The 13,539-nt window shown below is 42.2% G+C and overlaps 1 protein-coding gene across 4 annotated transcripts in view; it reads left to right on the forward strand.

Annotated features, from left to right (window-relative positions):
• Osbpl1a (oxysterol binding protein like 1A) overlaps nucleotides 1–13,539 on the forward strand; it is a 186,476-nt gene that overhangs the window by 80,326 nt on the left and 92,611 nt on the right. The window contains exon 15 of one of the 4 annotated variants that reach the window (XM_075969282.1): nucleotides 955–1,061. In XM_075969282.1, the coding sequence (XP_075825397.1) occupies nucleotides 955–1,061 (107 nt within the window). Of the gene's footprint in view, nucleotides 1–954; nucleotides 1,062–9,241; nucleotides 10,109–13,539 lie in introns of those variants that run through there. The other 3 variants (XM_075969283.1, XM_075969285.1, XM_075969284.1) reach the window with 3 other exon arrangements.

Genomic DNA, 13,539 nt, shown 5'->3' on the forward strand with positions numbered 1-13,539 from the left:
GGTGTTTAGGGTTTGCCACCCTTCATGGTTACATAAACACTTGCACACATGTTTTTAGTGATGTGCCTGAGATCCTAAACTTTCCTCCTCAGACAATCGTTCCTTTCCAGCTGGAAGTGTTGAAATCTCAGTGGGACCTACTGTTGATGGCCTGATGTTCGCTTAGTTTCTCTTTGGATGAATTGGCTCTGTTTATGTTTTCCAGTTTTATTTTAATGAAGTTTTATTAGATATTAAGAATTTTATCTGGTTGGAAGAATAAATTTAAGTGATTTTAGTATGTAATTAACAAAATGCCAAGCATTTCTCTTGCATAAATCTGGACAGGATATTCATAGCATTTTACTCATTTTAAGTGATAAATGTCTATTTTTCAGCTTTCTCTCATGTCCATTTTTCTTCTTTCTCTCTCATTTTTCTTTTCTTTCTTTCTTTTTTAAATGGGTACATCGTTAACATTTGTTCCGCCATTTTATTCTTTGTTCCTAGCTTAAGCATACGGGATACATTTTTGAAAGCACAAATACCACTTATGCCAAACATTTTTCCAAATAAGAGCTAGAGGAAGTTGAATTAATGCCGCCTTCAGATATGTTAGCCTCCATGTCAACCACAGAATTATTTTTGTCTCTTTTTAGCACTTCACTTTTGAATAAAATTACTTCCCCAGCAGAGCCTGTCATGAGGGAAATGCTGTACTTGCTGCCCCTGTTGTCTGCTTTCCCTAAGCATCACAAACTGTAAAGTCCTATCCGTCCTTCTGGGGTTCTCTTCTGGTACTAACTGAAGCATGTCATGGCAGCAGGTATTTGCCTACAGTAGAAAGAAGCACACCATGTCCCCGTCTGCACAGCGGGGAGAACGCGTGGAGTTTGTGGCTAGAGAGTGCTGTGTGGTTTTGCTTTAGCAATTACTTCACATCTCACTGTGTGTGCCCAATTGTGTTGTTTCTAGACATGCTTCCATCATTTCTTCAGAAAGCCGAAGTTGTCTCTGAAGCTTCTAGAGAGACCTGTGTGGCGTTGAGTGACTGCCTCAACATCTTCACTAAACAAGAAGGGGTAGGTCATTCAGAATTGAATTTTTAAAAGCAGTTGCTTAGGTGTCACCGTGCCTAATTATCTGATAAACCATTGTGTTCAAGCTGTCCAAAAGTAGCACAAAATTAGTATTATCAAAGGAAACAAAAACTTCATTTTCCATCAATTCAGAACTTATTCAGTCTTGATCAGATAGGGTGATTGTAAAATCACCTATGTTTACATCTTTGGGTTGTATTGATGTAGTTGTATTTAATAAATGTGTCACATCGATCTAGTCAAGGTGGTTGTGACATTTCGGTAAGAGGGATGGAGAGTAGTCTAGAATAAACATCTGCATGTGAGAGTTGCATAGTGCCTTTCGTCTGGAAAGCAGGGTATTGTTAGATTGCGCTAAACTTAGCTCCATAATGAACTTTCCTCTGCTGCTTTCCTGTTCAATAGTGTGCCATTGGAGTTCCAAATTTGGGTAAGAGCCTTGTGCATGTCCGTTCAGTATTCTCTTTCTAAGGACTAAATGTTGTAAGATGTCTTTTGGTCACCTGAACTGGTGTTTTTCTTGTTTGTGGGTTTTTTTTAAATTTCCATTTTTATTTATATGTATGTTTGGCCTTTATTTTTTCTCAATTAAGATTCCAAGTTTCTTTTTGTTATAATTTATTTGCATCTTTTGGTTAGAAATTGAGTTTGATAAAATCAGAAGCATACAGCTGGTTTTATGGTTTTTTTTTGTTGTTTGTTTTTTCTTTTTGCAGAGACTGGACATTTTATTCTTCCATTGGTTATAGCAGAAGCCTTACAAATTCATATACATGTCTTAAAATTCTGCCTTTGTATATGTATCACAAATTTCATGTGTGATGCTCTTATGAAGAAGAAAACATTAATATGAATTTATTGAAAACAGTTCTTAAAAGAATTATGTCACAGTCACAGGAAAATGTTAACTACATTAAGCATTTTTTTAACCTCTTTTTTCAGAAAGGCTTCTGCAGTGTAGCCCTGGTTGGCCTCAAATTCGTGACCCCCTGCCTTGACCTCCACACCACTGTGCACTGGTGATGTAAATGTGCTTTGTTGTAGAATAGACATGTTTCTCTTTCCACATTGTCAGGAGTTATTGAACAGTAGTGTTCCCAAGGCTGAAGAGAGACCCAGGTTAGGTTCCCGAAACCTAGGTTGCTTGGCTCACACTGCCTGTAACTCCAGCTCTAAGAGATCCAAGGCTCTCCTCCAGACTCTGGGCATTGCACTCAAGTGCACAGCTCCCCTCTACCCCCACCCCCATATACACATAATTTAAAAGAATTAAAAATACTTTTTAACTTCTAATAAAAGTGCATGTATGGGCTAGGTTGACTTTCTTCACTGTAATTCACCACATACCTCTGATTTTGCTTGATAGACTGTTATTTGCAGTCATGGGTTCTTTTATTCCAGCCTTAAGAATAAATGTCGCACATGTACTTCGTATAAGGAGATACAGGGCACTGAATGGCAAGGTAAGGAGTGAGGAGGCTATGAAGGGCCTAGGAAGGCAGGACCAGAGAGCTGGTCTAGAGACAGAGACCAAGACAGGTAGTTGGTAAGGCATCACAGAACCCGGTCACAAAGCTTATGGGATGAAAATGGGCAGAGCTGTTCAAGGCAGAGTTGATTCAAGGTGTAGGTTCAAATCCAGATTAATGGCAATTCAAGCGTGTCAAGTAAGTGTGTATTAACCTGCCTCATAGGGACAGAGTTGCAAGTTCACTGCAGGTTAATCTTATGCTCCTGATGGTTTCATGTCAGGTGGGTGCCGCCATCTCAATGTGAGGTTTCCTTCCTTTTCTGTGTGGGGTGATTCAGCCTTCATTCGTCTGCTGTGTGTGTTGTGTCCCTGGACCTGGTTTTCTGGGTCAGCTTTGGCGTGCCCTGTTACCACATTTCCTTTGCTAAGTTTGTAGGTAATGTTTTACTCGGTGTGACTAAGCTAGCTGTTGGTCGGTGCCATGGTTTGTGCTGTAAGGATTGTAGTCATTTGCCTGCACAAACCAGATAAAGTCGTGGTGCATCAGCACTTTCTCCCGAAATGGGGCAAATGCTGTTGCATAAAATGGAGTCACCCAGGGCAAGGCACAGCCCACAAGATGATGTTTTTATAACCTAGAGCAAACATGCCTAGCTTGCTCTCCTCAACCTTCATGGCATTATGCCTTTTAATGATTAAATGCCATTTTTTTCTAAAAAAAAATCGCTTCATAGCACTTTTGGTTTTGATGGTTTGCAGATTTCATATGCTAGTGTGTTTATATGAGGGATGATATAGTGTTTTAAGTAACTGGGATTATAACTTTGGAATTAAATTTTAACTTTTGAACTGGGATTATAACTTTGGAATTAAATTATATTACTGGCTTCATACAGTATTTAGCATGCTGTAAAAACCAAGTTTCTCATTTCTTATACTTACAATGAATGTTCAAATACCTTGTTTTGCTATAAGGAAGTATGATTTTAAGGCTGAACAACAGTTAGGTTGGTGTATGTTTAATATCTGGAAAAATACTTGTGTTTTAATTTTTAAACCATCTGCTTAATGAAATACTATATAAACCATCTCTTACTGAAAAACATTCTAGATAGACAAAAGCATTAGCCTTTAGTGGCAAGACTATTAAATTCATTTAGCCTCTAAAATTTTCCAGGAAGATTTAGTGCAGAGTGTCCTGGTGCCTGGAGAGCACTGAACTCTGAATAAAAGCTGGAAGTTATAATTGGCAGATTTTTGCATAACTGACACCATGGTACCTCCTCTCTGGGTTGTTGGAGGAGGCTTCTTGTTCATTCCAGCTGATTAGCCCTGAAATACTAACACAGAAACTGTACTAATTAAATCACTGCTTGGCCCATTAGCTCTAGCTTCTTATTGGCTAACTCTTATATTAATTTAACCCATTTCTATTAATCTGTATATTGCTACGTGGCTGTGGCTTACCTGGTAAAGTTTCCAGCAGCTGTCTCCAGCGGCTCCAGGCTTCTCTCTGACTCTGCTCTTCTTTCTCCCAGCATTCAGCCTAGCTTTCCCTGCCTACCTAAGTTCTGCCTTGCTATAGGGCCAAAGCAGTTTCTTTATTTATTAATGGTAATCACACCACACAGAGGGAATTCCCACATCACTGGGTCATTAATATTTTATTTGTCTTGCTTTGAGAAAAAGCAATCTTATCTAAGGAAACTTTATTTGAATGCTGAGTGTGGTGTAGCACACACCTGTAATCTTAGCCAAGGCAAGAGAATCACCATGAGTTCAAAGATAGCCCAGACCACGTACTGAGTTTGAGAACACTCTGGGCTACATAGTCAAACTGTTCACCAATCCCTCCACAAGAAAAGAAAGAAATTGATTTTCCTACTCTTGGGGTGATTCTGCGTGGTCCCATTCTCGTCGCTTGCATGTCAGTAGCAGTGTGTGACAGTGTCCCTGCACTTTCATGTCTGATGTAAAGGAGACACACGGAGTTATCAGGAGCCTTGGCTGGTTTCACTTTCAGTCTTTAACCAAATATATGATGGGTTTCTGTAAAATAAAATGTCTAAATAATTCAGGATCAGATGCTTCCAGGTGCATAGGCACACAGGGACTATACCATACGGCATAGGCAGTTTCTCACTTAGTAACTGGTATTTAATGTTTCAGACGTCTGTGTACTTTAAGGTAATGTTCAGAAATATTATGAAAGCCCATCTCTCAGTAAAATGCATGAATTTCTTTTGGAGAAATGAAAAGTAAACGATGAGTTGTGCCCATGAAGGTTTCTTTCTTCCTTTATCATTGTCGTTGTTATCATCCTATGACAGTTTCCAGTACACAGCCACAGCTGACCTTGAGCTCTGAATGCTCCCAGAGTGATGGGTTACAGGCAGGAACCACTATGTCAAACTTGAAGTTTGTTTCTCAAATTCAGTGGAATCACAGCATAGGGATTGAGTAGCCTAAACGAGATCAGAGTGGCACAATTATGTTCTGTAATGTCTTTATAAATTGCATTTCTACTATCTGAAGTTTTATTAGTAGAGCAATCATAAGCTTTGAAGTCATAAGTCTACTGCTTAATCACTTGTTTTTTTTTTTTAATACATCCTGCTGGTAGATGTGGTGACCAGCTGTAAACACATGTGATAGTTTTGGAGACTAAAGAAAGGCCTCATGGCCAAACCCCTGTTTTGGAGCTGCTTCAGAACACACAGGTGTTGTCTGAGTTTTCTGTCCTGCCCGGTTCCCACAATCATTAAGTCCCAAAGAAATCACACAGAGGGGCTGGAGAGATGGTTCAGAGGTTAAGAGTACTGCCTGCTCTTCCAAAGGTCCTGAGTTCAATTCCCAGCAACCACATGGTGGCTCAAAACCATCTGTAATGAGGTCTGGTGCCCTCTTCTGGCGTAAAAGCATACACACAGACAGAATATTGTATACATAATAAATAAATATTTTTTTTAAAAAAAGAAAGAAATCACACAGAGGTCTATATTGTATACTGATTGACCCATTAGCTCAGGCTTCTTATTAACTCTTACAACTTGTATTAGCCCATTCTTGTCTATGTTAGCCACATAGATTAGTACCATTTTCAGCGGCGTAGGCTCATCTTGCTTCTTCGGTGTCAGGGAAAGAACTGTAGAGGGAGCTTCCCTCTTCCCAGAATTCTCCTGTTTTCATTGACCCGCCTCTACTTCCTGTCTGATTGTCTTGCCTATACTTCCTGCCTGGCTACTGGCCAATCAGCATTTATTTAAAACATAATTGACAACATATCGACAATTGACCTGTACCACACAGGGATACTATGAGCGACTTAGCCCCTGGCAATATAATTTTAAAGGTGTTCCATTACTTTGATTGTTGTTTTTTACAGTGTTAGGTGGAATGCTAGGCAAACATTCTGCCACACTCTGAGCCCCCACACTGATTTTAGAATGTAAATATTAAAACAACATCATATTTTCAGGTATCGGATTGTCTCTTTGCATGTTCGTCATTACTCTGTGCCTTGATACAGAGATACTTTTAAGAAAGTATTCCCAGGATTGTGCTAGGAGAGCAGTCCTAATCTTGCCTTCAAATTCTTATGTGTTCCTTGGATTTTATAACAAGTAAGTACTTGTATCTAGCAGCAAATACGGACCCCCTTTGATTTACTTGGCCTAACACTGTTTATTCACCGGAAAGCAGAGTACCAGACTTGGTAAAATTACATCTATAATCAAGTAAGCTGGCCTGATGTGGGAACTAAGGCGGCTTCAGTGTTTGTGGACCTTTGAGCATGAGTCTTGTGCCTTCTGCTTATTTTGTGCATGTTTTTGCTTTGGGGACATGCTCACATATGACCTATATGACTGGAGATTTCATTATTACCTGTAGATAACTATTATTGCAGGCAGATTTTATTTTTTTTAAAAAAAATACTAACTAGTTGAGAAATGGTATTATTACAAAATAAGCTGAAATTTTTGGTGTGTGTGAAGGTGCATGTGCCCGGTGATGGAGGCGGGTGAAGCTCGGAGGGGAACATTGACTGCTGTTCCTCTAACACTGCCCACCTTGTTTTTTGAACAAGGCCATCAACCGGCCTGGAATTTGCCAAGTAGGCTAGGCTGTCCAGCAAGCCCTAGGGACCCACCTGTCTCTTGTGCCCTCTAGGATTACAAGTGTGAGCCGTCATGCCCAGCTTTTCTACTCGGGTTCTGGGCTCAAACTCAAGTTCTCTTGGAGCATGCAAGGCAAGCATTTCACTGACTGAAGTTTTACCCTAACCATGTTTGTTGATCTTTAGGATGGAAAGCTACAAGAACACATGAAAATAGTAGTGCTGTGGTTTTTGTTTGTGTTTTTTCCTTTAATCTAGTCTGAAAATACCAAAAAACTAGAAATTTGTTTCATAAGTTATTATCTTTATGGTTTTTCTCACCAGAGTGTGGTCCTGGGAGTGGTACAATGATACGTGGAAGCCATCATTGGCATCCCACTTGCTCTGGTATTATGCTCCCGTGTGCTTAGTCAAACCAGTTTTTCCAAGTCAGGAGCCTGCCTGTCTCACTGAGGTTGCTAGAAGCTCGCATATAAACATTGTATACTTTCATGTTAGGCCTCTTGCTTCTGAGGAGAGGTGACCCAGATGTATGACTGGGTGATGATGGTGTAATGGAAAGATCCAGATACCAGACTGGACCATCTAAAAGGTGTCCAGTCTGTGCTGCCCTCTGGATAGAACACTCATACTTTTGAAATCATGTGATTGTATGAGGTTGCCACCCTCCAATGCATGACCTCTGATGTTCATCTAACTTCCTGCGCTTCCGTCAGGGCTTTAGTCATTTTGTGTCCCTCTGATCTTGTTTACTGATGTTGATGACAGCTTCTCCAGCTGCCCCATCCATTAGGAAGTCAGTGGACATTCCATGAGTCCATACCATAGCGTCACCCCAGTGTGTCTGCATGTGCTTTCTTCCTTTGTTTTGCTGGAAGCGTCTTTCTCATATTTATAGCCTTTATTGTCTCTATACATCCTTTCTAGTTTCATTCCTGAAAACATGCCACTTTCCTGTTCTTCATTCCACTGCTTCACAGAAGTGATTCTTAGCAGTGTCTCCTTGTGAAATGAGAGGATGTGCTTGTTGTTGCTGTTTGAGAAGTTCAGTCTGGTCTCAAACTCACTAAGTAGCCAGGGATAACCATGAACCCCTTACCCTGTGCCTCGTCCTCCCTAGTGCTGGGATCACAGATTGTGTGCCACTGAGCCTGGTGAGGGGACACTTCAATTATCTTGCTTTCTGAAGGACTTGACATTTGGCTACTTACTGCTTTTTTTAATACTCTGTGGCCTCCAAGGCACCTCTCCTTTTTGGCTTCTTTGTCCTGTATGGCTTATTTACCTTCTAAAGCATTACTTCACTTGCTTGTGCCTTCAATATTAGTAGTTATGTGGGTGGTCTTTCTATAGCATCTTTCCTGGATGATCAGTAGTACCCACTCTTTTCTCTAGAAATACACAACTATATAGGTAGCTACCTTAGACATTCCCTATGCTCCGAATCAGTGTGCCAGCTGCCTTTTGGAATACTTTGTATGTTTCTGTAAGAGGTATTTTGAGATCCGTATATCTAAAACTGAATTCTTTGTCCAACTCATAGAATTACCACTGAATTCAAGACCATGGGAACTGTCTCTAGTTGACCCTTCTTCATTCCCAGTTTTGACTAAATGTCTCACATCCCCATTTCTCTTTTCCCTTGCTCCATACATTCTCCATGGCTGCTTTGGTAAGGTTCCCAAGATAGCTGTAAGGATAACTACCACTTCTTAATCCCAGTCGCCCCCTTCAAAGCCAGGTTAGGTACCCCTGCTCCAGGCCTCCTGTTACCACATTACTTCACTATCCACATCACACGAGGTCTCTTTAAGGACACAGCTGTCTTCATTAGACTGTAGCACAGGGCTTGGCATGCTGTGGGTTAATATCTGAGAGAACCAACAATGACTGTCAAAAAAAAGAACATGGCTTCTGGGGCATCAATCTGTACCTAAACCCTGCTGCTTCAGCTTCAGCAAATTATTACCTGTTTGGGAATTCCACTTCCAGATCTGAAAACTGAGAAACAGGAAGACAGGCTCACGTGATCAGTGCAGTCCCCCTCCCCCATTTCAGGGGCCTTGTAGACTGCCTTCTGTAACAAAGTAGCTTTTGTTGTTTCCCTGCTGGGTTGAGGACCTCTGCTGTAAACTGAAGTCTTTTTCCAGATCTTTAAGCCGGAAGGGGACCATTCTTGTAGCCAGGGCCTCCCCTTCATTGCCAAGTGTGGCTTTTCTAAGTACAAGAGTGCTTAGTTATCAGTCTAGAATTTTCAAAGACACTGTGACACTTTCCAGACATGGATTCCAAGTTTTCTGAGTGAGCTGTGTGTGCCCTGCAAATAGACTCGCCACTGATCTAAAGGAACACGAGGTACTCTGTGACTTGTTAAATAAATACCAACTCTGTTTACCACTGCCCGGCTCAGTAAAGTACTCTCTGAAGTGGAGGACAGGTGTGTATATTTTAGAAGTGTGTTTCATTTTGTTTCTCCACTGGAGCCTCATAGTTACCCAGAAGTCTCATTAGAGTGTCAGAAGTGTGTTTCTATCTATCTGGGGGATTGCCTGCCCCAGCAGTCCTTGTCCGTCCATCTCTAAGAGGTTTCAGTCAGCAGGGCACAGTGTTTGGCTCTTTGCTGTGCTCCATTTCATACCCACTGGGGTGTATACAGTAAAGTATGCAGACAAGCGCTGCTTTAGGGATAGTGAGTCCTTCTGCAGAAGCCAAGACTGCAAGAAGAGCATTCCTTCTGCCTTCCTGTGTTTGCTCAGCAGCAGCATGCTGGCCGTTTAAAAGTTGTCAAGGAGAGGGCTTGATCACAAGGCCACTCTAGGACCTTGCAGGATCTTATGTGCACAGCGCTGCTGGCGCTGCACGCCAGGAGCGGTTCCCTTACTTCTCCTTGGAGAATCTGGGCGACTTGGAGGCTACAGGCAGGCTCTCCCAGGCGGCAGTCCCTACCTGAGCTTCCCTGAGCCGCCACACCAGTGAAAGGGAGGAGGAACTGAGACCACAGAAGGGAACCGCCCGTTGCACACGGCAGGCTGCAGGCCACGCCGCCCGCCAGTTTGCTTGCCAGCCGGCTGGCTCCTTCGTTCGTTCACTCCACCCGGCTCTACTGGCTGGGACTCTACGGGCGGGTGAGCCCTGGAGGGCGGGTCTGAGGCCGAGCCCAGCGGCCAGGGCGCGGGGCAGAGCTGACCTCTGTGGCCAAGTAGCAGAGTCCTGGGCCACTGGCCGCGCCTCGGCCCGACCTCCACCACCGCTGGGAAGGCGGGCGCTGCTGTCCGACCAGGGGCGGGCGCAGAGGTGACTTAGGGAGACCTTGCGGTACTGCCCTGGGTAGCGCCTCACCGATCAGATCGTCTGGAGGGGAGGAGAGGAGGCCGAAAACATCTGTGCTGAAGAGGAGCTGGGGTGCAGCGCACCAGCCTGGGTCTTCAAGACCCAGCCCAGGTGGGTGGGTTTGCGTGCTTGCTCAGCCTTTCCCTGGCAGCTCTGGTGGGTGGGGGCTGGGGTGATCGGGTACTGGGCGAGGAAGAGGGGAGCCGCCAGATGTGATCCAGGGATGTTAGTTGATCCAAGAATAGTTGGACGGGTTTGTGTGGAGCCCAGTGACTGCATGGGGAGGGGTGATAAAGCTAGGAGACCCAGTGTCCCCCTTTTTGCCAGGGGCGTGGGGGCTGGGACATTCTTCCCTCTGTGTGTGCCTTGGGTTCCTAGAAGAGCCCCCAGGGAACAGCCCTTGGCTGTTGTTTCATTTAAATATTAGTATTGGGTCAAGCTAGCTGGAGTGGGAGGAGTAAGGCAGTGAAAGACAATTGTCCTAAATAACCTTCCAAGTTAGTGATTTTTTTTTTCTTGTCTCTTCTCTGGTTGACATTGACCTAAACTTAACCAGCGCAGTTTCAGAGCTCGCTGAAATTCTGGGAGCTGGCAGGGAAGTGGATTTGAGGACTGAGTGTGTATGTGTGTGGGGGCTTTCATTTTCAAATGTTTTGGTCACACTGCCTTTGTAGATTAAACCGGCCAGCACCTCATCCCTTGCGTTCAGAGGAGCTGGATTTTCCTGTGTTTGGAGGGAGATTGTCAGGAGAAAAATGGTAGGGTAGAGCAAGTACGGCTCTTTAGAGTTATTGAAGCTATTAAAAGTTTCTTCATTTTAATTAGGTTCAAGGAAGGCATTTGGCTTTGAAGGCGAGCATTGCTTGGCAGAAAGCAGTGTGAAAGAAAAAATGCTTGCAATCCGTGTTGGTGGACTAAGTGTTGGGTAGAGAATGGGGGCTAAGTATAAACTCTGCAGTCAACAGAATGAAGCTTCTTGTGTAGTGTTTGATTAGCACTGGGACCCATGACTTGGCAAGCTGGTTCAGCTTGGGTCTGGTAAGTGTTTAATGTAACAACCAGGCAGCTACCTCGGCTTACACTCTGTGTTACTTTTGCCATGACTGGAGTTTTTAAAGGAATTTGGGTCCTTATGAATATAGTTGCTGGATTCTAGTCCTCTTCTTTAGGAGCCTTTTATAGATTAATTTTCAAGAGTCTCACTGGTGGTAAAAATGACCCATATAATCCTATAATCCTTCCCTCCGCCCCCCTCTTTCTTTGGTAGTTTTTCAAGACAGGGTTTCTTCGTAGCATTGGAACCTGTCCTGGAACTAGCTTTTGTAGATTATGCAGACTGGCCTTGAACTCACAGAGATCCATCTACCTCTGCCTCCAAAGTGCAGAGAATAAAGGTGTGTGCTGCTACCGCCCTGCAAAATAATGAGTTCTTAATAGTATAGGGGTTCATGCTTGTCTTTTCAGTACTCTGGAGATTTTTACAGAAGCAACAAGTCAAAAGCAGCCAAGAGGGGTGAATGTTAGCAGACAGACTGTGAAGGCGGGAGCAGAGTTGGGAGGGCAAGCTTGGATGTCTTTTTCTAAGGACTTTGTGGAGTGTGTTTAAAGAGTTTTAAACCTATGCTGAGCAGTTAATGTCGCCAAAAGATTTTAATCAAGACAGAGATTTGATCAGATCTGTTCTTTAGAAGGATTAGAAGACAGGCCCCAACTCAGGACAACCAGGTCCAGGGTCTCAAGAAATTGTAGAGCTGTATCAAGTTTAACTTAAGGAAAAGAAGTTCCAGAGCAGTGAGAGGTTTCTAAGTATAAATTGAGCTGGACTGAATGTGAGGAATGAAGGGGAAGGCAGAGCCATGGCTAACTCCTGTCTTCCTGGTGTGAATTACTAGACAGGTAAGGAATAGGAATGTGGGAAGGTGAGTTAGCGCTTGGTATGTTGATACACCCTTACTTGTCCTAGAAAAGCTTGGGAATTACTGGTACTGCTGCAAGTCACCTAAACATCCTTTGTGACCATAGCCCAAAAAGCGAGTAGTACCACACAGGCATAAAGCTTAGAAAATTTTGAAATCACAGGAATGAAAATTGGCATGGGGAGGACAATTGTAAAAAAAAAAAAAGATAGCAGGAAAATCAAGAAAAATCAAAAGTACAGGAGAGCTGCTGATGAGGCCAAGGGGCTAGGCTTGAAGGGAAACGTGGGTGTGCGTGGTTCTGGTTTACACTTGGGAAGTGGCCAGACTGCAGCTGGTAGAGGACTGAGTGATGGAAGAGAGCAAGGGTAGGAATTATAACCGTAGACTGTGACTATCTCTGCGAGTCTGTGATCTGCAAAGAACGGCGGTTGTGTTCTGTTCTTTATTTCTTGACCAGGGCTTCTAGGCAGTGCTGGATAGAGCTAAAATGGTGAATCCACTTTCTATGCTTTAAAAAAAGCAATTGTAACTTCTACAAATTGACCTAAGAAATAGTTAATAAATACTGCTTACCATATTAATGATACATTTCATTCTTGTATTTTTTCAAATCAGGAAAAATGCTAAACTTCAGAATTTGGCTTTTTTTATAAATGAGAATGGCAAATACTTTTTTTTTTTCTGTCTGTCAGGTTCTTCTGTGAAGATTATTCTGATCTCATAAAATCAGTTTGGTAGTATTCACTCTTCTCTTGTTCCCTAAAACTTGTGTAAATTTTAAATAATGTAGTCTTTGAAGTTTAGTAGAAAGTTTCTAACAAAGCTATCTTTGTAAGTTTTGTGAACTGCTATTTAAGTATATTAAATAATTATAAAACTACTTTAGTTTTCTATTTCTTTTTGGGTTAGCTTTGGCAAGTTATATATTTCTAGGAACGTCCCTTTCCATTGAAGTTTTGGAATTTATTTTTGTTTGTTTGTTTTGTTTTTTGTTTTTGTTTTTCAAGAAAGGGTTTCTCTGTAGCTTTGTGGTCTGTCCTGTACACTAGGCTGGCTTTGAACTCACAGAGATCCACCTGCCTCTGCCACCTGAGTGCTGGGATTAAAGGCAGGCGACACCACCGCCAGCATGAAGGGGTTCTTAGTACTCTTTTATGATCTTTTAAATTTTTGTTGGAGCTGTAATTATCTCTCCCTTTTAAAATATATTTCTGAAGGCATTTTCCCCTCTCTTCAAATTAATCTACACCCTTCAAATAAGTTTGTTAAAGCTTTGCTTGCCTATATTTTCAAATAGTTGCTTTTAGCTGTGGCATTGATTAAATTTTACAGTTTTCTCCCATTTTCTGTGAATTAACCTTTCTCCTATTGTTTGTACATTCGTTATGCTTTGTCTCCTGAAGTTCAACATTTGTTCTTTTCTAGATTTTAGTTACTTTTACATTTGAGTAGTTTGTAATTTAGTGAATGTCATTGCTAACTTTATCCATTGTTTTATGAACTTTAATATTGCATTTTAAAGATCACTTCTTGATAGGCTGCAGATACTAAGTATGAAGTATAGGCACTGCACTCCTAGTATTTAAGACACCTAAAACGTGAAGAAGTTTTGTGTATCTCCCA

Source organism: Microtus pennsylvanicus, chromosome 4, assembly GCF_037038515.1.
Source record: "Microtus pennsylvanicus isolate mMicPen1 chromosome 4, mMicPen1.hap1, whole genome shotgun sequence".
NCBI classification, from domain to species: domain Eukaryota; kingdom Metazoa; phylum Chordata; class Mammalia; order Rodentia; family Cricetidae; genus Microtus; species Microtus pennsylvanicus.